The sequence below is a fragment of the Apostichopus japonicus genome, chromosome 10, assembly GCF_037975245.1.
Source record: "Apostichopus japonicus isolate 1M-3 chromosome 10, ASM3797524v1, whole genome shotgun sequence".
In the NCBI taxonomy this organism is placed as follows: Eukaryota; Metazoa; Echinodermata; class Holothuroidea; order Aspidochirotida; family Stichopodidae; genus Apostichopus; species Apostichopus japonicus.
The window spans coordinates 16,820,274-16,846,868 of NC_092570.1; the positions used below are offsets into that span (position 1 = coordinate 16,820,274).

General features: G+C 36.3%; 1 protein-coding gene across 1 annotated transcript; it reads left to right on the plus strand.

Annotated features, from left to right (window-relative positions):
* Positions 1-243: 243 nt before the first annotated feature.
* LOC139975109 (elongation factor G, mitochondrial-like) lies at positions 244-24,864 on the plus strand. The gene is made up of 21 exons (XM_071982737.1): positions 244-471; positions 3,061-3,108; positions 3,885-4,001; positions 6,238-6,370; positions 6,813-6,978; positions 7,391-7,546; positions 9,462-9,535; positions 9,971-10,047; positions 10,490-10,570; positions 11,226-11,293; positions 12,133-12,208; positions 12,889-13,026; positions 13,524-13,625; positions 14,216-14,272; positions 15,381-15,470; positions 16,152-16,282; positions 16,665-16,734; positions 17,490-17,582; positions 20,409-20,553; positions 22,956-23,116; positions 23,646-24,864. The coding sequence occupies exons 1-21, from the start codon at positions 391-393 to the stop codon at positions 23,832-23,834; spliced, it is 2,253 nt and encodes a 750-aa protein (XP_071838838.1). The 5' UTR covers positions 244-390; the 3' UTR covers positions 23,835-24,864.
* The last annotated feature ends 1,731 nt before the right edge of the window (positions 24,865-26,595 follow it).

A 26,595-nucleotide genomic window follows, 5' to 3' on the forward strand; every position in this document is an offset into this window, starting at 1 on the left:
AGAAGGGACAGCAATACTAGGCTTTTCTGCCAGTACCTTGTTTAAAGAAATGTGTTACTTTTCTTCTAAATTGATATATTAATGAACTAAAAATGTGTAAATTTTACCATTGAATTGAAGATAATTCCAACTTAGCATACACAAAATAATTAACTGCATGAATTAATTTTAATCTTATATATCTTCTTTCATTGAACGGGTCAGTTGTACATTCTAAACCCATGTGGGCAATTGCGTAATATCATTACCAAACACTCCACACATTAGACTAATACAATTTTACCGGTAAAAAGTAATGCAAACGATCGGATGAAAACTGAAGTCGCAGCTTATTACCAAGAATCTATACAGTTGAGTTGAAATAAAAAGTCTGAAGGAGTCACGTTGAATATGCTTATATTCAAAGCAGCTCGCTGTTTTACATCCAAGTTGATTCTTCATCATGTAGTGAACGTGAAGACTCGACCACACGTAAGTTGCTGCATGTAACTTGTCGTTTTTTCAGGGAAGACAACTGTAGTCTAAAACCTGGCTGAACCTACACTACAGTAACCTTTGGTAATGATTGGTTAGCCTAGGCCCAATGAGTAATGATAGGCTACGAGTACGACAGTAGTCACAAGTTAGTTAATAATAGTACTACTAGTAGATTAGAGAACAGTGTCGGTACCAGAAAGTGGAGTGTTTGGTTGGTGGATGGGCAAGCAAACCTTCTTTCTTTTTTTTTGGGAGGGGTGGGGGCAAGCATTTTGGAAGTTGATACTCACTTGTATAAAGTACACATCATGGGGGTCACACTAATTAACGTCAACTCACGACAACTCACGACAACTCACGACAACTCAAGACAACTCAAGACAACTCAAGACAACTCAAGACAACAGGCTTAAAATTACATCAAATACCATCAAATACAATTGATGTCATCAGAGTATATCTGGAAACACGTTTAAAACTGACTGGAACCAGCTTGCATACAGATCTTTCACAGGAAAAAATGTTTTTGTCGTAAAAATCGCCAACTTTTTTCTAACGTTGAATTGGACGACAAGATGCCATTGCGCTTGCGCAATGACATTGGACCGAACCATTACACTACAGGTAAGTGTAATTTTTCAATTGAGAATGGTGCCCACACACTGGTAACTTGGCAAAAGGCGAAAATGATAGTAAGCAAGACTCTGTAAAGTTAATAATAACATATGTAAATTACAATGGAAAAACAATAAGAAGTATTCATTATTTTAAAAACATTCAATGATTTGACGGAGAGAATAATAAAACCGGGCAAAATGATAGTAAGCAAGACTCTGTAAAATTAATAATAACATATGTAAATTAAAATGGAAAAATAATAAGAAGTATTCATTATTTTAAAACATTAAATAATTTGATTTGGAGTTAATTCACCATACTTTGGTGCTTTATTACTACGACAACCCACCTTACCGACACTGTACACAAGGTACTTTCCAAACCTAGCACAAACCCACCCATATTATAATGGTTCGGTCCGATGGCATTGCGCAAGCGCAATAGCATCACGTCGTCTAATTCAACGTTAGAAAAAAGTTGGCGATTTTTACGACAAAAACATTTTTTCCCGTGAAAGATCTGTATGCACGCTGGTTCCAGTCAGTTTTAAACATGTTTCCAGATATACTCTGATAACATCAATTGTATTTGATGGTATTTGATGTTATTTTAAGCCTGTTGTCTTGAGTTGTCGTGAGTTGTCGTGAGTTGACGCTAATTAGTGTGACCGCATCATGGGCAATTTAGGGGCCATGGCTAGGGAACACATCTCTTCCTTCCAACCCCTCCCCATACATCATCGGTGAACCAAGTTCCAGGTTACGGATATTCTAATTTTTGCATGAAATTCAAAATGTCATATAACCAGGGTCGTTACGCGTATATTAATCATGTTTCAAAAAGGATGTTGATGGATTTCGAGACCGACATGGCTATCTGTTCACTTGCTTTACCTACTGTATCCTACTAATACTATGGTAGCCTAGACTAACTTGACCTAAACAGCTGGGTGTCTTTAAATGCAGATTCCACTACTCACCCAGTTCACTCAAGTGACATCATTAATATAAGGTGACCAGTCGTCGATTTCTGGGGACAGTCCCCGATTACAGTGTGCTGTCCCCGATAACAAGTGTCCCCGAAAATGTCCCCGATTCGTCTAAATGTTCAGGAATTTCGAAAATATCCCACATTATTAGTAAATTAATTGTAAAAACAAAATTTAGTCAAGTGTGCAGTTGCAGAACGGAACTTATAACCAGTATTTCAGGTGGCCAGTGTAAAGTGGAAACACTGTTAAAAATATGCTAGATCGATCTAGCTTAGCACTCTTTCGACCGTATAAATGGCAACTACGGTGACACAACGACACTTATAGTGTGAGCATGAGCAAATCACAAGTTCTCAAAGAACCACGTAAAGTAAGTGGATTTCATTTAAGAAAAAGCTACATTTTTGAAAATAAAATTGATTTAAAAAGTGCTTCAAAGTATCACCATTTTACATCTAAGCACCTTAGGCACTTGAAAATTTTCCAAAGGGGAGGGGGGACAGCCCCTTCCCTTAAACCCCTCCCCCATATCAGTCACGAAATAAATGTCCCCAATTTCAGTCACCAAAATATGGTCACCTTACATTAATAGCCCTAAGGGATGTACTGTAGCCAGGGAAAAATAGTACAGTAAGCCTGCAAAGCTACAGTAGTTGCTGTTTTTCACTGACTCTCTCACAGATGATTGAAACAATGTCATTTTTGTGCCAGTATAGACAGATACTGCTTTAGTTTTACTGCCAAAGACATTGATTTTAGCAAACTTTTTCTTGTTTTTTATGCACTGGCATTTTGAGGAAAGCGGTCAAAAGTAAAAGTGTAGGCTAGGCCTGGAATCCAAAAGGATTTTTGTAGCTTTTGATTATATTTTGAGATTTTTTCATATGAAAACATAATTTTGAGTTGATGGATGGCATTTAATGTATGTCTATCTTGACTGATATATATGTCTTACTTATTCATTTCATCTTCAGAGACTGCATTCTGTTCTTAGCTCCTATTCTACTGCCGCTGTTGGGAAGGTAAGTGATCCATCAGTTCGATCCATATTGCATACATTTACATATATTGGTTGCACAAGGAAAGCATCATTGAAATCAGTTAATAATAGGAATATTCTTGCTCACTTCTTAATATTACAGATCTGTGAATTTCATGGAGAGAAAGCAAGCTTTTGAATACATTAATATCTTTTCCGGGCATGTCCATCTCTACATTTTTAGTGTACCCTCAGCAATCCTAGGAATTTATATCAGTTTGAAAGGAAAGATGGCCAGTCAAAGTCAAGCAATTAACTGCATTGTTAGGGATGTCAACTGCTGTAAGAATACCAAAAAAAAAATTAATACTGAAGAAAATGAACACAAAATGCTGCACAGTGTGTAAGGATTATATATTTATTGTGTAAGAAGGAGATACATATGTAAACAATATGCATATGTAAAATCAGCTTTGGAGGACATCCAAATGACAACTAGTAAATAGTTTACATCAAATTCAGACTGCATTGTATCCCATATAGGCAACATGATAGATCAATAACAGCACCAAATCTGATGTTCTATTCACCAAACCTACACATCTCTCCTACAATGCACAATTATTGGTCATTGTTATTTTGCTGCATAATTTTGGGCAACTTAAACAAATTTCCGCGTAAAATCAGACAACCAACAATGTAAAGCCTGGTTTCTTCAAATGATTAACCATAAAAATCTCTCAAAATTTGCCCTGTAAAGTAAGCTTTGATCGTCCATAATCCTTCACTTCATGCCTCCCTTTTTTTTGGCCCTTGAAGGATGATGAAGTGTCTAGGATGCGGAATATTGGAATCAGCGCTCATATAGATTCTGGTAAAACCACAGTCACAGAGAGAATTCTTTTCTACAGCGGAAGGATATCAAAAATGCACGAGGTTAGTGAAGTTAATGTTTCATTTTATCTTCTTTCACCTTGCTTCCTACAAGCATTTTTATGAGGCGCCATGTGTGACAAAATTATATACCAAATATATTGATTATAACTCCTCATATATTAGTTATGCCGCAATATATATATAACTTACGCGTACACCTCATATATATAGGTTATGCATAACCTATTTTCATTATGCATAACATATATATCATAGTAAGTCATATATTTTGCTATTATAATCGATGTATATATATATATATATATATATATAATATAGGTCCGTACGGCTTTCCGTATAATTTTGTCACACTCGGCGAGCTCATATATATATAGGTTATAGACACACGAGCAGCACGCGAATGGGCGGTGCCATGTTAGACACTTGTGATACGTGGGCGGGGCGTATGCAAATTCGGCAAAGCGCGGCAAAGTAGCTGGACGAATATCTTACACTGGGATTGAGAGTGTGTTTGAGAGAAACGAGAATTGGGAATTATATGGGATTTACCCAGAAGGAGATCCACCTGCGTATAGGTAGACCGTGAAATACAAGTGCCCGAAACTCAGTATTCACTTAGAAGAGATCAACTTGCAATACTGAGGGAAACAGGCAATCCACTTGAGGACGCTGGAAGCCATGGGTATCAATTGTATACCACAACTCGCTTACTTGTAAGAGAACTGGTTGCAGAAAATGATGTAGACACTCAGAATTGGTAATTAATGGATTTCATTTCAGTCCAGTTCACCTTAAAACAACTTACACATGCCCAGATCAAAATAATTGAGCAAACAGATCTGTTGTCATGTTTACAGACACAAGAAGTCTTTTTATGCATTAAAAAGGGTATTAGTTTATCCTGAAATATGAATTATTGGAATCCAAATTTGTTTAGATCGCCTGTTAGGTAATTTAAAATTATTAAAGAACATAGACTCGGCGTATCTGATACATCACATATGTTTGCTCAAGTCATTTCCTCTAGATATGAACAATTTATTTGTTTTGCTGGAAATAAAAACCGTTCCAAAGTATGACTATCCTGAATACAGGACAAGATGTAAAGATAAGTTGTAGCTATCGTACCGTGTTTGTTCAATGGGTATGACATGGCAATGTAATGCTTCTTGAATTTCTAGTACATCACTAAAAGGAATTATTTCAAAACTCATATTTTCTGTATTTGGACTTGTGCACTGTAAATACTATAATCATAACATAATCACATTACAATTTGAATCACTCTAGATTTTGGAAGCAAATCTATGGTAAGTTGCATACAGCTATTTTACATGTTTAAATTATGGTTATGAACATTATGAATGAATGATTAAGAATTAGGTCATACAGACTGCAACATATGCAGAGTTCAACTATGATCCATGTCCTTTTGGTGCATATGTGATACATTTTTCCACAATGTTATTAACCTCATGAAGTATTTTATGTGTCCAGACATGTGTGAAATGATTTGTGAAATGATATGTTTGTGACACAGGGCCATAGTCACAATATCTCATTAAGCTCCTCGCGGTATATGATCCCTATTGATTTTGGTGCTGATGTCATGAATATTACCAACCTTTCTACCAGAGACGAAAAATCGTGTTCACTCAAATTAGACATGGCGATGACCTATAGGTGTAACTTTAGTTTTACTACTTAGGCTAGTAATAGTATTATATAACAGTGTGTAAATGGCATATTCGTCCAGCTACTTTGCCGCGCTTTGCCGAATTTGCATACGCCCCGCCCACGTATCACAAGTGTCTAACATGGCACCGCTCATTCGCGTGCTGCTCACGTGTCTATAACCTATATATATATGAGCTCGCCGAGTGTGACAAAATTATACGGAAAGCCGTACGGACCTATATTATACAAATTGATTATAGTTACAAATATATATGACTTACTGTGATATATATGTTTTTCATAATGTAAATAGGTTATGCATAACCTATATATATGAGGTGTACGAGTAAGTTATATATATTGCGGCATAACTAATATATATGAAGGGTTATAATCAATATATTTGATATATAATTTTGTCACACATGGCGCCTCATACATTTTATGTTATATTATATTATGTAATGCAATGATATGTAATATTGTGCTTTGCTATGTTCCAGTATGATAGGCAGAGTGGTGGATAGGGTCGGGACATTTGGTCCTTTATTGTTGTGACCAATGCATTCACAAAAGAGATATTATGCCTAATCCACAGGTCAAAGGTAAAGATAATGTTGGTGCTACGATGGACTCCATGGAACTTGAAAGGCAACGGGGCATCACTATCCAGTCAGCAGCGACTTGTATAAACTGGAACCAACATATCGTCAATGTTATCGATACACCAGGTACGTCAGTCAACTATAAATGTGATAACAATGTACAGAAATTGACACACCAGGTATATATGTCATCAATATGATATCAATGTTATTGATACACCAGGTATGTCAATGAACCATACAAGATCATTGATGGCACACCAGGTGTGTCCATAGGAATCAATCTGATATCAATGTTATTGATACACCAGGTACATTAATGAACCATACAAGATCATTGATGATACACCAGGTGTGTCCAATAGGAATCAATATTATATCAATTGCCTTGATGCTGTTAACCTTCATTCCATTTTAATACTTTAGAAATGTAATGTTTGTCGGTTTAGATGAGGAGTTTCAGCAGGGTGCTCAATTGCTATATGTCAACCCCACTTAAGATTTTTCATGTCCAACACAATACAACATTACATATACTAGTCGAGAAAATATCTCTGTCTTGTTGCAGGGCATGTTGACTTTACTGTTGAAGTGGAGAGGGCATTAAGAGTGTTGGATGGAGCCGTTCTGGTCCTCTGTGCAGTGGGTGGCGTCCAGAGTCAAACGTTGACCGTCAACCGTCAGATGAAACGATACAGTGTTCCTTGTGTAGCTTTCATCAACAAGCTAGACAGGTGGGGTTTAAAGTTTTAGTTTAAAGTTGTAAGTTATAGAGGGCTTATTACTTGAATTAATGAGATCTGTGCCATGCTTGTCACTACTGGGGTGTACTCACAAGAATACATTAGCTTATTCTGATTACAGACCATTATGAAACATAAGTGGTAAATTGCACAAAAAAAATTCAGTTGAGGCACTCTGATATGTAAGGCGCTACAACTGCGCTGAAGCTTTCATTGAGCTGATAAAAGTTCAAAGAGTTGGTTTTGTTCCCTCATTTAAAAATATGAGTCTCTGAATTTATCTCAAACGTTTTATTTATGAAAAATTATGTCAAATTTATGTCAAATGTTTTTCTTCTTTAGTTTGTTTTTTTGTTTGTTTTATTCTTAAACATTTAAGTATATCCATTTGCCCCATTTGCAGAATGAATGCTAACCCTAACAGAGTCCTTTCACAAATGAGAGCTAAATTGGGTCACAACGCCGCCTTTATTCACCTTCCGATCGGTCTAGAGTCGAATATGAAGGGTATCGTAGATATCATCCAGCAAAGAGCTGTCTACTTTGAAGGGGATTGTGGGTAAGTCATCATAGGTGTATGTCATAAACAAGTGTGTTTATATCTGGGGTGGGCAACCTACGGCCAGCAGGCCAATTGCGGCCCACCAATGATTTTTTTTTGCGGCCTGTGAGATGTCTCAAGAAAAAGAAAAAAATCAATCTATTTTACATCATCACAAAAAACGAGCTAGCTGCTTAGAATTGATCGGCACTAATGATGCTGTCACATAGGCCTATTATCACCATTAATTATCAACTGTACTGTATTGACATTATGTTTTTGTGAATACAGATTAAGTACACACACCTTTTGCTTGAAAGTCCTCGGAATAAAAGGTTTGAAATCAACAGCAGGTCGTTGGTTAGGTGCGACTCAAGTCATTTTTTTACTCCTTATATCTGGCCCATTCATTGAAAAAGGTTGCCCACCCCTGGTTTATATGAACTATTCCCTGAAACAGCTGAGCAAATCTTAATTCCATTTGGAAGATATCATGGTTTCAGTGAAAAAGATGCAAAGTCTAAATATGACGTCATCGAGACACTAAATCAAAGCTAAATGTTCCAAACTTTTCTTTATTTTATAAATACATTGATTATTTTGTCCAAGATGTATGTATCGCTCTTGCCAATGCTGATAATGGAAAAAAATGTTTTTATACAACCTAATGTTGGCGTAATTTTCATTCAAAAATCAGTCAGTTTTCTATCATCTTTATAATATTAGCAGGGAAAATAACAGAGAGTAAAAGGATTCACCTCCTGGTGTCACCGTGACATCACAGAATTGACAAATTGTAACCCCCCCTCAGCAGTTACCATGGAATCACTCAGTAGAAACAACTTTATTTTTGTTCTTGTTGCTGCTGTTAGTGTTTCAAAAGCATTATTTCTATCATTTAAATTAAAAGATAATGAATGGATTTGTATCTCCTGTCACGTGACTCTCCTGCTTCTTGTTTTGTGTGTGTGTCACAATTGCATCTGGCAAGAAGCCTTGTGACTCATCATCCCAAAATGGCTCTGAATAGCTCAAAAAGAGTGGAAGGAAATATTGCAAACCACCAGTGACATTTATCGCAACCTAAAGCATGGGCATCAATATCTCTGCATCATTTACTCTTGATTCCCTGCACATTTGATTAATAATTAAATTCATAGAAAGTTTAATTTTCCTTGTCCTAAGAGCCATCAAGGGAAACTAATCATGTATTTTTTTCACTACTCGTAATTTCATAACATCTACAGTATACATATCAATGGATGGGAATAATTCACTTCACACACACACACACATACACACACATAAATAAATATTGTTTGATAACCTGATGGATGGCCATAAATGAAAGTTTCAGTCAATCCAAACCTTTGTTGAAACTCTTCTCTTTTGAAACGTCACTGGATGGTGTCCCATTCAGGGCAGCTTTTGGTTTCTTTTAATGTCTGACATGTTCAGATACTGAAACCCCAAATACATTAGCTCACAGATGCAGCATAGTGCAGCCCGTGACCAAATTTAATGCTACTTGTGTGTGTCAGAGGGCTTTCCAAACTCTTCTGATCATTATTGCCCTGGAAAGCTTAGCCCATAGCAAGGGAGAAGTAGAAAATTCAGATGTATGTGATTACCTGGCATATAGTTTCTTCTTGTGATTAAATAATTCAACATAAGAAATGGACTTAATGTATAACTTTCTGATCTTCTTTATGTTCCCTCTATTGTCATTTTGTCCCTTGTAATGTTCCTACGTCCCTTATAATGTCATTTTGTCCCTTATTGTGTCCCTTGTAATGTCATTCCATGACAAGTTGTTGGCATGGGAGTATAGTCTTATTAATTTTGTGGCATATGGGTTGGAGGTGGTATGTAATGTTTAACTCACTATTAAGGTATGTCAATTAAGATGAGCATTTTATTTTATTTTTTACAGCCAAGATATTCGATTTGGTGAGGTGCCGAGTGACTTGGTGTCGGAAATGGAAGACCGAAGGCAAGAACTGATAGGTAACCCATTCTCTGCAAGATTTCTGTCTCACTTTCGGTTAATGTTGACTCTTTTTCATCCTCCAAGGGAGTTATAAATAGCAGTATTACAACAACAAAAAGAATTATTACAAAGGAGGCATTTTAATTATCTACAGAAGAAACAAAAAAACAGAATTGATAAAGACAGTTGTGGCTTTTAAATTACAACACCAATGAAAAAGAAATGACACTTATGGGTCTAACTGCTTTTAATATTTCCCCGTAGAATAAATATTGACTGATGCAAAACCTTTGTGTCTAGTTTGGAAGGGTTAAACAGGCATTCCACTTGGGATTTAAGGCAGTGTGGATTAGCTCAGTACAGACAAAAATTTTGATAACAGATAAAGTGTTCTAGTAATTCTGAGATTTAGTATTTAACTTTGATTTTTTATCAAATTTCATGTTTTGCAGAATGTGTGGCTAACAAGGATGACGAAATTGGTGAACTATTTCTTCAAGAAATTGAACCATCTATAGATCAACTCAAGGTGAGACATTTCTTTGGGATCAATACCATAATATATTAGTATTTGCATCACTTCTTCTCTGCAAACAACAATTAAAATTTCATTGCTTATTCATAATCAAGCAAATTTCTTGTGAACCAGTGATGTATTAGCAGGGTATCATATGAGGATAGGGAAAGGGGGAAGTGGAAGAATTAGGGGGGATCCATTGAAATGTTTGCACATGTACCAGGCCCTCCCCCCACTACCCCCTCCCCCCTCACTCAGTCCCACATTAATAGACAGAGTGTTACACTCCTCCCACAACTCAGAATGGTTGTTAGCTCTAATGCTACCAAGGCATCTTGTGAGTACACATTTGACAGTGAAAATTACAACCAAAAGTAGATTAAATAAAAATGAATCAGTTGATGTCAAGATGACTTTCTTTCCCTTTTGTTCTTTGTCTCTTCCCTTCCTGTAGGCGGCGATAAGAAGAACGACATTAAACAGAACGTTTATACCGGTCTTGCTGGGAACAGCTCTTAAGAATAAAGGGGTACAGGTGAGCGATATGTTTAGCACACGTGAATGTGAAATCGTTACAGTCTTGTCAAGCGGGTTGCAATTTGCCCACCTGTGATTTGAGTTACATTTGTATACATATTGGTACGATCATAGAATGATCTGTGAAATATGCGATCTAAGATTGATCTGTGAAATATACGATCATAAAATGATCTGTGAAAATAATCAATCATAGTATGATCTGTGAAATATGCGATCATAGAATGATCTTTGAAATATGCGATCATAGAATGATATGTGAATTATGCGACCCTAGAATGATCTGTGAAATATGGGATTGTTGAATGATCTGTGCAATATGCGATCATAGAATGACCTGTGAAATATGCAGAAAAATATAACTGTTTTGAACAATCAAAAAAAGAGCTGAAAAGATGAGTTGTAAGTTGCTGTTAAAAAAATGTTACTTCAGGAGTGGTTTTTTAGTAACAAATTGTGGTAAATAGTTCTGGAAATGAGGGGCTGCTAAAAAGTACTGGGCTATGACTTGTTATGAATAGGTTGCATATATTACTTCCGCCTTTAATTAGGGAAATAGGGATTCATCTGTACGATCTCTTAAGCTTTTATCATAATTAGCGTTATAATTTACACATTTCTATGATCATTTTTTTTCATCATTTTGTCTTCAGACATTGCTAGATTCTGTGGTGGAATATCTTCCCAATCCCTCTGAAGTCAAGAATTATGCATTTGACGAGTAAGTTTACCGTGCTGCAGATTTTATCAAGTAACCATGCTTTGCTTATTCTGACTCCTCTACCCATCATATGTATATATATTCTGATTATTGCATAGTATTTATTACATATAAGTATATTAATTAAATAATAATCATGTTATAAAATATAAATTATTGATGATGGTACCAATAAACTTGAAACTTGAATGTTAAAGATAATTGTGTCACTAGTTCCAGATTTCCAAAACATTCACAACTCTAACGGGAGGTCTTTTTTTCTATTTTTTATTCCTGTTCTCCTGTATTGTGACTTAAATTCTTGCAAAACTAACTGATGTAGAATGTCAAAAAGGGAAGCCTCCAGCTGCAAGATCCCCTAGCGAGGATGAATCAATATCAAATCAAAAGAGATTATCTCTACTGACGAGCAGCGCCTATATTATTTCATTTCATTTCAATTATTTTTTCCATTTCCTCACAATGTTTATATAATAATAATAATAAGACGGTGAAGACAATACCATGCAAAGAAAATAATATGTAGTAGTCATATAAAAGAAAAATAATGGAAATTACGGAGAGAAAATGGTGGAAAGGCTTGGAAGCCGTACTGTAGCTTGTACAAGAAGCCCACCAAATATAATGTTAACATGTATTAAGGATATGGGCATAATAATAAAGCCCCTTACCAAGAAGACCAATACCCCTATAGACCTATATATGAAAATGCAGAGCACAAAGGACTGTTTCCTACACAGCCTGTCTGCATACTTACAGCCCAGTCTTTTGACATGATGCCTATTTAGTTTATGTATGTTTATGTATTTTGATGTATGTTTATATTTCCTTTGATGCAGAGATGACATCAAGTTAGAGATGTCTCCTTCCAGAGATGGTGCGAACCCATTTGTTGCTCTGGCATTTAAGTTAGAGGTGAGGAAAATTCTATCATGGAGAAACTTTTTCAATACAGACCTAGATTTCCCATCATCTCTTTATGAAAAATGATTTGAGTGTCATATTTAAGTAAACATTTCATCGCAAGTGCTATTCGTTGTAGTCCCAAGTTTGGGTGGTATGTCCCAAGAATGTATCTTGGTATCTAAGAAATAAAAAAAAAATCTTTGCCATTAACAAACTTGAAAGAAAACTTTTAAAAAATTTAAGAATATTATATGAAATAATAGTGATGAAAATTATGTTTAAGCACAGTATATTGAATTCAAACTTATGGAAAGAAATACAAAGCTTTGGTTACATTCACAAGCTTCCGAATAATCTGACATTGCTTACCCCCCCCCCCCAACCTTCCCTTTTCCTATCAGCCTTTTAATGATCAAAGCATTTTATTTAATGATTGTTATTGTCATTAATAATCATTTATTGGTGTTGTTAATTTTTGTAATTTGAAGATGACAGGGCAAGTTAAATCTTTAAAAAATCAGCATGACAGCTTTTATTTTCTTGCTGTGTTAAAGAAATACTCATCTATGCAGATTGAAACAAATTAAAAAACAGCTACCCTCCTCCATTCCCCTGCCCCCCTTCTATCTCTCTCACCCTTTTATGTTTGCTTTGAAAACGGGTGTTTATTTCTTTCTTTTTGTTTCTAGGCTGGTCGATTTGGACAACTTACGTACATGAGAGTGTATCAGGGTAAATTTCAAAAGGGGAATTACCTGTACAACTCACGGACTGGTAAAAGAGTCAGAATATCTCGACTGGTACAGATGCACGCCGACAAAATGGAGGTAGGTCCTTCATTCATTTGTGAGATTCAGAATAATTGTCAATTCCTACAGATCATTTGTCGGAATTCTCCAGTGAATTTGGTCGCCAGAATGATCCTTATCGACGTAAAATCCAGGTGTTTTCAACTTACGAATGAATGAACAAAGCAACAGTTTGCTGTTCTCAAACCGGAGCTCATTTAGGTCGCATGCAATTGTATTACCCAGTTGATTGGTTAAAACTGGCCAGGGAACCACATCACAGTGCACACCGTCTGTTGGGAAACACTACTGTTCAGTTTTCTGGACTTGAGCCAATCGGACTTCAAAGTGGCAAATCTTGATCACTGGTAGTCTTAACAACTCGCACACTTCCTGACCGACTGTCCATGATATTCCCAGGGTAACAGACAGTTGAATTCAGTCGGGCAGTTTGCAGCGGCTTTTAAATGGGGAAGAAATGCCAATAAGATTATCCTGATGTGATGTTATTTACTGTTTTATTTTCATTCTTTTAGGATGTTAATGAAGTCTCTGCCGGCGATATATGTGCTTTCTTCGGTATTGACTGCGCTAGCGGTGATACATTTGTGAGTCAACCTAAACTAAGGCTTTCAATGGTGAGTTTTATCCTTTTTGCTTTTAATATTCTTTATCATTTCGTTTTTCTTTAATTTTCCTTTAAAAGGTGGAGTGAGAGCATAAAATAAATATCTGATTGCCTCATTAGTAGATTCCCTAGCTGCCACCCAGCTATACAATTGTTTATTGTGTGTTCAGTTACGAGGAGAGTCCAGGTGACAAGTTATTGTTGACTGATGAGGGAGGATCATATTCTAAGCATCCTGATAAAATTTGCATTCAAATCCTACTTACTGTTTTTGAAATAACAGCATTTTTTTTAAAATCGATTTTGTATCAAAAGTAAACTTGTTTCATGTCTTGCTTAAAACTTTAAAATACATTTTTCTACTTCAAATTGGGCATGGGATACACTCCTTTCTTCTCCATCCTGTGTCAAATATTAATATTTTTAAACAATTCTCCTGCATCTCTTTGCAATGGTATCACATGACGCTTTATAGGCAATAATATTATGGCTGGATCATTACAGAGAACGTCATCTCTTTCAAACTCAACCTGCAACTGTCCTAAACAATTACGTTAATATTCATCTAATTATGTTAATATTCTGTTCATCTGCCCACAGGAATCAATGCACATACCTGAACCAGTTATCTCATTATCATTCAAGCCTGCTAAAAAGGTAATAAGTTGAAACTGGTCTGTTCTTTCTCCTACCTCATTGGTTATTTGTATTCATCATCTATCTTCCCATGTTGGACAACATCTGAGAGATTTAAACCATTGCCGATATTTGTCGAAAAATGTGGAAAAAATCTTATACCTAGATTATTTCAAAAGTTGCCAAAAAATATAAACACCATTTTGCTACTAATCACCCTTAATCATGTACAATTTCTTTCAATTTTTTTTTTTTTGGGGGGGGGGAGGGGGAGGAGGATACCCAAGATGATGAAGGTGAAAATTGGGGTCCAACAAGCAAGAAAGTTTGAATTATCAGGACTCTATATCAGAATAGTTACATGAGCAAAAGTTGATTGGACTGTGATATTTATTCTGTTTTACTGGTTGATATGATAGGCCATTAAATTCACATTGTGGAGCACGACAATTTCTGCGCTAGCCTAAACAGTCATTTAACTGGTTGTTCATTTACCTCAGTTTTCGACATCAATTTTGTCGTGATTGTCTCGTTTACACAAGTCACAATACAGATGGTCTACAGAGATCTAAAAGTCGTAGGTCTGCAAAGATATCTTGTGCATATTCTTTTCCCCATCCTTATTCAATTCATATAGTATTTGGCAATAATACACATATATATATATATATATATATATATATATATATATATAGATATGTATATGTATATATATATATCTAAATATATATATATTAATATATATATATATATATATATATATATATATATATTTATATATGTATTTATATACCCCAGTCTGCAATACAGCAATGTTCCACTCGTCAGTGCTGCTGCTCAAACACCTTGCATTAATTTTAAAAGGAAGTACTAAATAGAATATAGGAGAAGGGGTTGGGAACTTTGGGACTTTCTGAAATTGTTGAAGTCTGTTTTAATTCTGCTCCAAATCAAGTGAACAAGTGTTCCTTAGTTTTGGGAAGCAGACGATTAAAACTACCTTTTTTTCTGATATGGATGTACCAAATTATTAAAGTAATTGTCTGTATATTAATGTAAAATAATTTTAATAGCAATATCATAATAGCGTGTGTCTTTCAATATTATTTTTACATGGCTTATTCTTCAGACTGATTTAGATAATTTTTCGAAAGGAATAAACCGCTTCACCAGAGAAGATCCAACTTTCACTGTACACTTTGACAATGAAAGCAAAGAGGTTAGTGTCAGAAGTTTAATTATCTCATCCCCCTCCCCCCCCCCCTCTCGCCCATTTGATTTGGAATTTCAGATTGTGAACCGGGAAGACCTCATTGATTTCTCTAATTGTCTTTGACATTTCTCTCATGGTATTTCATTTCAATTTTTTGGGGGGGCTCGAATGCTTGATAACAGACGATCGTTATATGACTGAGATTTGATAGGGCAGATGAACAACGAAACAAACTGTGATATGACGCAAACCCCAAAAATGGGAATCTCATACATGAAAAGAAGCAAGATTGTATCAGATTCACTGTTCTAAAAGGGATATTCCGGATATTCTGAATAAAACTTCTGGAACTTGTTTGCATCTGTAGATGAAAACAATATCCTAATAGCACTTGGTATGGGGAAGATATGAATTTTTCAAAATTTGGTAGTATTTTAGTGATTGCATCTGGCAACAGTTACAACTGCAAACTAAGGAACAGATTTTTCTTTATATATTGCAAGACCATTTCTAATGCAAAGGGCAGTGTACGGTAAGTACATATGAAAGGAGGGAAAAACAACCATCTTAGGTTTGCTGGCAAGGGCTAGGTGCTAGCTTTATTCCTTGATTATTGTAGCTGATGTTACAGCAGTATTTGTTTTATCTTGTCTTCATAAAGATGTCTGAGTGTTTTTCATTTCACAGACTATCGTATCGGGTATGGGAGAGCTCCATCTGGAGGTCTACGCTCAAAGAATGAAGAATGAATACAATTGTGATGTCATCAGTGGTAAACCAAAGGTAGCTTTCAGAGAGACTATCCTCAGGCCAGTCGAGTAAGTTGCTCTCGATTTTATATTTAATTCAGAAAGATTATTTTTTTTATCATTATTATTATTATTTTTTTGATTGATATCTGACTTTAATTCAGTATGAAGAGGGTGGCGGTTGGACCAGAGGTGGCACATGAAGTTCACTTCTATATAATAATGATACATTACGGCAATCCTTTGGTAAGCCCAATGTGAATTTTCCGAAATCGTTTGTCCTTCGAACAAGCTGGAATTGAATTGGGGGGGAGGGGTGGGGAGGAGGGGGGTAATGGTTACTTTCTGTGTTTGGTCTGGTTATCAAACCAAATGAGGTTTACTACAACTAAGATTGTTGACAATTTGTTGACACTCAAACTTGAGAAATTTCTTTTGATTTGCTGGACAGATTTGAATATTTGCATAAGAAGCAAACGGGAGGTGCAGGCCAATTTGGGAAAGTCTCTGGAGTGGTTGAGGTAAGACTCGTATGGAAATGTTGAAATGTGCCGTCGAAATGATGATAAACTCTTTCTGTAAAGGTAGTAGCAATTGTAGTAGCAAATTGTTATTATATGAACAACTTTCCACAAATTCATTAAACCTAAAATATTAAAAGTGAGGAATTCAACATTTTCGCGGCAAAATGTTAAAACGATTATTCATCAGATGTGTCGTGAGTTGATTGATTTGTATCAAAATGATATATTGATCACTTAAAAATAACATATCTCATGGGATCAACAAAGATATGATAAATTTTGCTCTCATCTGAATGTCATCATTTCAACATTTTGCTCATAACATTTTGACAGCTCCTTAACATTCCCCTAAACTTGAGAGCTATTATTGTTCTTTTGTTCATCATCCTACTAGCAGAATAGTATACTTGGATGTCAACATTTTTTTGCTGTTATTACTTCACTGTCTGGAATGTAGATGTTTCACCCACTGACATCCTGTAGAAGGAAGTGTTGTCAGTCAGGCCGAGAAAAAAAAACTTAAAAATATCTTCATGTCAATTCTTTAAAGTGCTGTTTCCTCATTTAAATGTAGTCATTTTTTATTGTCGGTTAGAAAATATTCAAAGTAACAAAGAGTAACAAAGTGCAGCTACCAGAGATGCTACTAGAGGCATTTGAAATTCTTTAACCATTTATTAATTTATTTTTTATCATTTATCTTATGGTTGAAACCATTTCTCATTGTTCAATTTTTTCTTTCTTTCTCATAGCCTTTGCCAAGCGATTCATACATGAAGTTCGACTTTGAAGATGAAACTGTGGGGACAAATGTGCCTAAGCAGTTTGTACCCTCCATTGAGAAGGTAAGAACAGTCACTCTGAGCAATTTGTACCTCCATCACTCTGATTTTGCATATGTAAACGTATCACTCAGGAGAGTGAGGTAGAACCTATTTCCCAAACCGTTAAACCTGCATTTTTGCACCTTATTAAATGAAGTTAGCAACTACAGTCAGCAGTTACAGCAACTTTGCCGTAATGATATCAGGTATTTAAGCAATAAACTCCCAGCATCAACATATGGTACTTATTGAATGAAGTTAGTAACCACTACCAGCAGTAACAGCAACACTGCTAAATGGAATGATTTTAAAATAAGATGCCATCAGGAAACAGCTGTGCTGCTAGTAGAACTATGTTGCTGGAGTCACCTTATTATTCGTGTATATCTAGCATCATAAATATTCATATGAAATGCTCTTGTTGTTGCTAGTAGAGAGAAGCAAGTCATTGCCCTTCTTGAGATTGTGTATCAGAAGATCACGGCCCCGATATCCTCTCAGCTTAGTTTCCTATCATGTCAACGAGATATTACCTCCAAAAGCACCTTCAGTTAGAACAATGACTTTTAAATAGCTGATGTAATCTGCAAGAATATTATTTCCAAAATGTAGCTGGAGTCACCCAATTATTCATGTTTATCTAACCTCATAAATATTCATAAGGAAATGCTCTTGTTGTTCTGTGAAGGATGAAAGGTGAGGAAATTACCTGTACGTTCTTCTCTTCCTGGAACTGAATTTTTGTTCTGATTAATTAAACATGGCTTCAAAGTTTATACCAAACTGTGATAATGAGGTAGGGAAATGCCATACAACGATACATATATGCATATTCATTTCGTACATTTATTGCAAATCGTTCAAAGGCAACTCCACCAACTTTCACAGTTTTTTTTATTTTCTTCACTACGTGACAGCATTGCATTGTGGTACCTTTAGTGTTTCAGTACTTCAGCCGTTAGCATTCAAGTTTAATGAAATAAGAATGCTAAAATCTGATCAGTGTGGGTCGGTGACCAGCTGGATTTATTTGTATGCAACTTAACCTCGTAACAATAGAAACAAGAGCTAGCGTAGGACTTTGGAATTTTTCCAAAGTTAAATCATCCCAATTACAATGGCTTTTGTCAGCTTCAAATAGTGTTAACCTATATAAAGGTCATTTTTTGTGCATGATTGGTTATTGCAGGAAAGTACAGTATTCTATATGTCTGATTCAGAATCTCTTATACCTTAAAATTGTCCAACGTTTTGTAGTTTTCTAGCTGTGTGTGGTCAACTTTAAGAACCAGACAATTAATACATTTGACAATTACAGAACTTTCACACAAGTTTTAATGATAGGACCAGGCTAGTGACTACAAATAGTGTTTGTGATTGTACTTATTGGCTTGCGTAGTTTCTGCAACTTTGATTGACCACAAACCAGATACTCTCAAAAAAGTTCCTTCACCTTAAATTGTCATTCCACCCTAGACTAAATCAACACAAGAATTTGCAGGCTCACATACTTTTACTGTTTGTGAAGGGTTTCACCTTTGTAGCACGCACTGGTTATTTCACCCTTTCTTGTCTTAAATTTCCCCTAATAGGTCAAATTGCGAAACAAGAACTGAACTTCCCACCCTGTTCATGGTGAAGCAAGCAAACCCACTGCTTGCTTTGTCTTAAACAACTTACATTATTTGAGGCAAAAGTGTTTTGCACAAAAAAAAAACAAAGAATTTTCACAAATGTGAGCATGTGACATCACAGCTAGTCAGATTTCAGCAGTTTCTACACAATCTGATAAAACTTTACACTTGAATATCTCTTTAACCGAAAAAGATATTTGAACAGTTTTTCCACCGTTGTGTTTCTTTTATAGTCCTCTTTCATATAATATAAACATGTATGACAACTGAACCAATCCTTTAATTCGGCCCATCTCATCGGAAAGTTCATCGCAATATGAATCACATGTTGAAACATGTGTTTATTCATTTTATCAGACTACTTGTGGTTCAAAATAGTTTGTAATTTGAACCTGTCATAAATTTTGAATCCTGAAGATCTGTTTTGGGGTAGGCCTGTAAAGTCTTTGTACGTTACCCTCCAGTGACAGATGTCGTGGCCGTGGGAAGGAGGGATCCACCTCCCCTCCCACTGCCCCTTTGAAATATGCTGATATGGTTATGGCTGCTTTATAGTTGCAGGCTGGTATTTTTTATTACTTTATTTTTTATTTGGTGATAGTTTCTTTCCCACAATTGTTGGTAATTTCATTTTTTTTTCTACTGAATTGTTTGGTGACCTTCCAAACTATCTCGACGACCCTTAAGAGGGTCGCAACCCCCATTCTGAATACCAAGGATGTAAGATACCACAAGATTGTAGCAAATTCAACACAAACTGTTGTTTTGGAGAATATGCTGTATTGGCGTCTGGAATAAAACTGTTCTGAAGAAACACTCCAATGCAACCCTCTGTCCACCCACCCCATTCCCACCCCCTTCCAAACTATTTTGACGACCCTCAAAAGGGTCGCAACCCCCATTCTGAATACCAAGGATGTAAGATACCACAAGATTGTAGCAAATTCAACACAAACTGTTGTTTTGGAGAATATACTGTATTGGCGTCTGGAATAAAACTGTTCTGAAGAAACACTCCAATACAACCCTCTGTCCACCCACCCCATTCCCACCCCCCCTCCACCCCCTCCCCCTCCTTGCTGATTGAAGGCCAGAAATTTAAGTAATAAGAATGTTTATTTTTCATACAGTGAATTTCAAAGAGTTGTGATAAATGTATATTATTGAAACTAAGTGGATAATTCCCGACACCACCCCACCATTTCCTCGATAGGGTTTCAGGGAGTGCGCAGAGAAGGGGCCAATGATGGGTCAGAAGGTGACCGGGGTCCTTGTCAGGCTGCAGGACGGACAGCACCACATGGTAGACTCTAGCGATCTAGCATTCAAGCTGGCCGCCGAAGGGGCCCTAAAACAAGGTAAGACCAGACGTATTAGCCAACCTCGTTATGAAAAGTAAACGAGCTACCTGTGCCTGCAATCTGAATATCTCTCTGTCATAAGTTGTTAGATCTTGTTGATCTCACTAACCTGCCCTCCGGTTTAATTGCCACGTGTGATGTAGCTGAATATTGTAACTTTGTTATCTTGGCCGTTGTTATAATACCGGGCTAATTATAAAAGCCGATATTTCTGCATTGAATACTGCCTTTACACTCCAGTGGTTTCATTGTTGTTGGATCACTTCATAAATAGCCATACACACTCTCTTTTTTCTCTGCTTTGATAATTTCTGTGGCAAATGCCTCAGGATACTGAATAAACTGCATTCCTATAAAGCTGACTAGTGACTAACTATGGTCCTTGAACACAGTCATTTTCCCGAGGCGCTTTTAGTTCTCAAATTGATAAATGGAATTTTAATGTTGACAGGTTTGCTTTTCATGATCATTGTCATAGGCGTAGGAGGCGGGGGGGCTGGGGGGGCTGCAGCCCCCCCAACCAATTTTTTTTGTGAAAATTCGGGCAATATGCTTAGAATTTTTCGGGCACCTACTGGAAGAATAATAATTTGCAATGTGTTTTTCATATTTTTGGTGAAAATTCGGCAATATGCTGAGAATTATTCGGGCATCTTCTGAAAGAATAATAATTTGCAATGTGTTTTTCAATATTTTGGTGAAAATTCGGGCAATATGCTTAGAATTTTTTCGGGCACCCACTGAAAGAATAATAATTTGCATTTTTTTCAATTTTTTTGGGTGAAAATTTGGGCAATATGCTGAGAATTTTGCGTGCACCTACCAGTGGCGGAGCGTCCATACAGTCAAAAGGGGCGGATGCCCCCCTGACGGACTCAAATGGACTGCTGGCGCCCTTTCAGCTTTTTACCACTTTTTACTTATTCGCGATTATTGACTTTTTTATTGCGCTCTCAAATACCTATTGACATTTGTCACATTTTGTTGGTGCAATTTTTTGACAAATGGCGATGACACCCATTAATTCTTCATTTATCTGCAAATTAGCAAGGCCCGGAAAGGGTCATTTCCGGCAATCTAGGGAGTAACTTTACTCAAAAAATTTCTGTACGCTCCGCGCCAACCTGTGGTGGCGCTCCGCTTAGATAGTGTCAAAAGCGCCCCTACAGACCATTCTCTCCCCCCCCCCCTGACCAATACCCCCTAGCTCCGCCACTGGCACCTAGTGAAAGATGAAGAATTTGCAATGTGTTTTTCAATGGTTAAACTTATATTATTATTATCATTATTGTTGTAACGACTTCCCCAATAATTCTAACCAATATGGAAGGGTAATAACACCGAAAATGATTTTATGTTATTGTCAGGTGATGTAATAACTGATGGATGCCTATATGATATGCACATTAACATGTGGAACGCGCGCGGAGCGCGCGAAAAAATTTTGGTTATATTTTTCGGGCAAGTCGTTACAGCCCCCCCAAATCAAATGAGGCTCCTACGCCTATGTAGTGATATCTAAAGATAACAAATCGTTAAAAATGTTTGATTGTACTGTTGAAAATTGATGTTTTTTTGTTTATGTAGTATGTAGGTGGTATATTGATGTATACTGTATTACTGCTGGGTACTACAAGCTCTGCCCTATCGAATAACCACATTAAACCTGTAACACCAAATGAATTTGATGCACGACACTGTATTCGGTGATGCTGCTGCTAATTGTGTCAGGTCAGGGTCAGGGGAAATGTGTCTGTCATCATGCCCTCTAGTTTTGTGAAAAACCTCAAAACGTGACCGACTGATTTTGTGTGAAAAATGTGTGATTTCTGACACACGGATTTGCCACTTATTAACACAGTTATTCTTCTGGGAAGAAGTGTGAAAACAACAGCACAGAGTTTGACTCTGTAGGAATTGGTGTCAAACCTGTGGCTAATGAAAATGCAATGTGCGAACATGTGTGGACTACAGTTGCAGGGTTTCACTGTGACACCAAATTTGGAAGTTGTCTACATATTGTAATATTCTAGGCTTGGATTGTCTCAGCTTGCCACAGATAGAAACATACCTTTTATACCACACTTTGTTAAAGATGTCAAAATCTAGAAATGACCACACATTTTCACACATTTTCAGGCACATGAGAAGACCCTTAAGAACATTGGATTTGTACCAATGCAATAAACCTAAAAAATGCAGCTTTTACTGTTGCAGAGTTAACCTGTGTGATCACACATGGCCAGGTTGTCACAGTGTTTTTCTTGTAAAGATTTAATTTTTTAATTTAATGTAAGATACTGCACTACAACAATACAAACCCCAAGAAATTCTTCTCTAACTCCTTTTCAATACCATCCTTTCTATTTTTGTTTTTTGGGGGTTTTTTTTGGCTATAGCTTTGAGCAAAGCATCCATGGTCATACTAGAACCTGTCATGAACGTTGAAGTGTCCGCCCCGGTGGAATTTCAAGGTAACGTCATGGCCAGCATCAACAAACGTCACGGGATCATCAACGGCACGGACGGGAGTGAAGGGTACACCAACCTCTACTGTGAGGTACGTCGTCCGTTCATAACCTTACGCATGTCCTCTGTCACGACTGTGTACGGTAGTAACATGAATCATGTAAATCTAGTACAGCTTTGGATCATAAATGTTTATCTCATTATTTCGATCGATATTGAAAAGTCTCACGGACAGTGTTCGTTCCCTACTGGTATGCGTCGATCCCTTGGAAAATTCCTTCGTGATTATTCATTTTTATGATGTTCTGTGAAACTTTTTCAACCATGGTATCTCAGACTTCTGACATAAGATTTTCTCTTTTGATCATAAAGCAGCTTTTGATATTGATTTTCATGAATAAAATTGATGTTACATTGAAACTGAAAATCATATAGCAACTGATGCAGTGTATTGTGCATGATAAGCTTAACATAATATTTCTCAAGCGTGATGTTATCATTGGAAGTTGTCCTTAATGATTAAAAGGCACACAAACCCAAAATCATGTTTGTCTCATATGACAGAGATCTTTGTGAATCCGAGATGTTAATTAAATTTGTTCCCTTTCTTCTCACCGCAGGTTCCCTTGAATGACATGTTTGGCTACGCGAGTGAACTCAGATCCGTCACTCAAGGTAAAGGAGAGTACACGATGGAATTTAGCCACTACCATCCGTGCAGGCCAAACATACAAGAAGAACTCAGTCTGGCCCATCAGGAAATGACTGGTCAGTTACAGGTCAAATCATCTGCGAGGAAATCGAGATGAGATTTATGAAATGATCGAAGATGGGGACATCGTCCAGGTTCCCGAGGTTCCCGTATTCACGTGCAATGAGGTTGCAACAGCCTAGATCATCTCTGATGAAAGATTTGTTGAAGAGAAATGACTTAATAATCCTTTTGTATCATCATTTTTGATCCCATTGTGGCAGAGAGATTTGCACTGATCAGTGTGTTGTGGTATTAGCATCGTGTTGGACGATACTGTGTATTGGAGATTGATAAGTGAAGGCATCTTTCAAAGTGTGCTTTACAATGGTACATGAAGTCAATATATTTCCATATTATCTATTATGTCCTGAAGTAGAGGAATTGATAGCATTTGTGTGATGTGATATGATAACATATTCTATAATACGATGTTATATATGGGATGATAGTATATATGGTACGGTAGAATCAGATGTAAAATATGTTATTGTATGATACAATACCATATGATGTGATAGGGTGTTGTATGATATAATATGATGTGATATGGTACAATACAAGACCATATGGTATGATTGGATAGGATATGGTACGATAGGATGCCTTATGATAGGACAGGATATGGTATGATAGGATCCCATGTAATAGGATTGAATAGGATAGGATATGGAACAATAGCATACCATATGATATGATTGGATAGGATAAGGTACAATAGCATACCATATGATATGATTGGATAGGATAGGATATGTTACAATAGGATGCCATGTAATAGGATTGAATCGGATAGGATATGGTACAATAGCAAACCATATATCATATGATTGGATAGGATAGGATATGGTACAATAGCATACCATATGACATGATTGGATAGGATATAGTATGATAGGATGCCATATGATAGGACAGGATATGATATGATAGGACCCCATGTACGTAAAGGATTGAATAGGATAGGAAATGGTACAAGAGCAAACCATATGATATGATTGGATAGCATAGGATATGGTACAATAGCATACCATATGATATGATAGGATAGGATATGGTACAATAGGATGCCATATGATAGGACAGGATATGATATGATAGGACCCCATGTATGTAAAGGATTGAATAGGTAAGGATATGGTACAAGAGCAAACCATATGATATGATTGGATAGCATAGGATATGGTACAATAGCATACCATATGATAGGATAGGATATGGTATGATAGGATAGGACACGGTAGAATGATAAGATGTGACATGATATATGATATGATACAATGTGATATGAGGTGGCAAAGCAGATAATATGACTATGATAAGTCGCAACATAACACACTATGTATGATATGTAATGTATGACATTCAGTATGTAAACACTTCAAAAGCATCTGTGGACAAGTTATAAGTTACATTTTATCAATGTGTTTTAAAGGTGGAGATACTTTATATAGAAATTTTAATAACATTGGTTATGACAATGAAGCAGTTTTCGATTTATGGAAAATATAATGGAGAGAATGAAATGAAGACAATGCAGTTGATGAGCAATAAATTGAGCCTTTTGAATGTCAATATTCATTCTGTGACAATGACAATAAAAATGAATACATGCTTTCTTATCCAAGGATTAATTTGGTGTAAAAGGATCTTTATGGAGTTACATTACCATTGTTGGTTTCAAAACAGCTCTGGAAGACTTTTTAGCTTGTTTTATATTTAAATTGCTTTCCACTTAGACCAGGGGTGGGCACAAACTTGATCTTGTAGGTTGCTTTTCACACAACATAATTCAATTTTGTTCCCCTAAATTCAACCTTTTCTCGAATAAGAATGTGGGAAAGAGAGCTTTAACAAGCCAAGTCCCTTCATAATCTTAAAACACTCAAGGGCATACTTATGTGTTGTAGGCCGTATGATTTATGTCTGGTTATAACCTCACTGTGAAAAAAATCATTTAACTACATCGTCATGATTTTCCTCTGTAGATAACGAAGGACTTTTACTCCTTTTATAATAGTTAAAAATAACTCTAGTTTACTTTTCTCATTCAAAGATTTTTTTTTTATATTCACAAATTGCTTAGATCTGTATATTTTAATGTCAAAAATGAAATCTGCTTTATGAAAAGTATCAACAAAATGGTTGCTACAATTTGTCTACATTGCGTAAGAAGTTGAACTATGGCTTGCCCATAAATTTTTTTTTTTTAAAAACAGAAATTTGTTGACATCTTTAGGTCAAAACTCTGTTCTCATTGTATGGCAAAGATATTTTTTCGATTAGGGATATTTTGTTTAAGCATCTGGCAACTAGTGGAGTGAATGATGTCGTCATGGCAATTCAGCTGGAAATGTTTTTGGTATCATAATTGTTTAACTCACTCGTTGACACTGAAAAATAATATCTCTAAAGCTAAGGGGATTCCTATATACAGAGAACAGCTAAAAACTTCTAAACTGTGTCACATTTCAAGGATAAATCAACAAGAATATTTAAGAGTGAGAAAAAAAGGGGAAAAAAGAAGATCTTGAATGGCATCTGCATAATGAAATCTCAGACCACCAACTGTGATCTATACTCTGGAAGAATGGAGGGTTTAGTCATTAAAAACAGATTACGTTCACTCAACCATATATAGAGTTGGGAACAAACTGTTGAGATATGGCTTTTAACTAACATTTGGGGAGTATTTTTTTCTGTTTCAAGTGTTACATTGCCTGTCACTTGTAGGCCTATATCCGTTTCCTTTATCGGCTTCCCAGAAGTGCCGTATCCCATTATCTGTTTTAAATTCTCCCTCCCACAATCCCCCCCCC

Bases quoted from the DNA above. Each gene is read 5' to 3' on its own strand.
- LOC139975109 (XM_071982737.1), top strand. From the start codon at position 391: ATGCTTATATTCAAAGCAGCTCGCTGTTTTACATCCAAGTTGATTCTT. The intron at 11,294-12,132 runs GTAAGTTTACCG...CCTTTGATGCAG, and splicing joins AAGAATTATGCATTTGACGA to AGATGACATCAAGTTAGAGA. The intron at 23,117-23,645 runs GTACGTCGTCCG...TTCTCACCGCAG, and splicing joins ACACCAACCTCTACTGTGAG to GTTCCCTTGAATGACATGTT.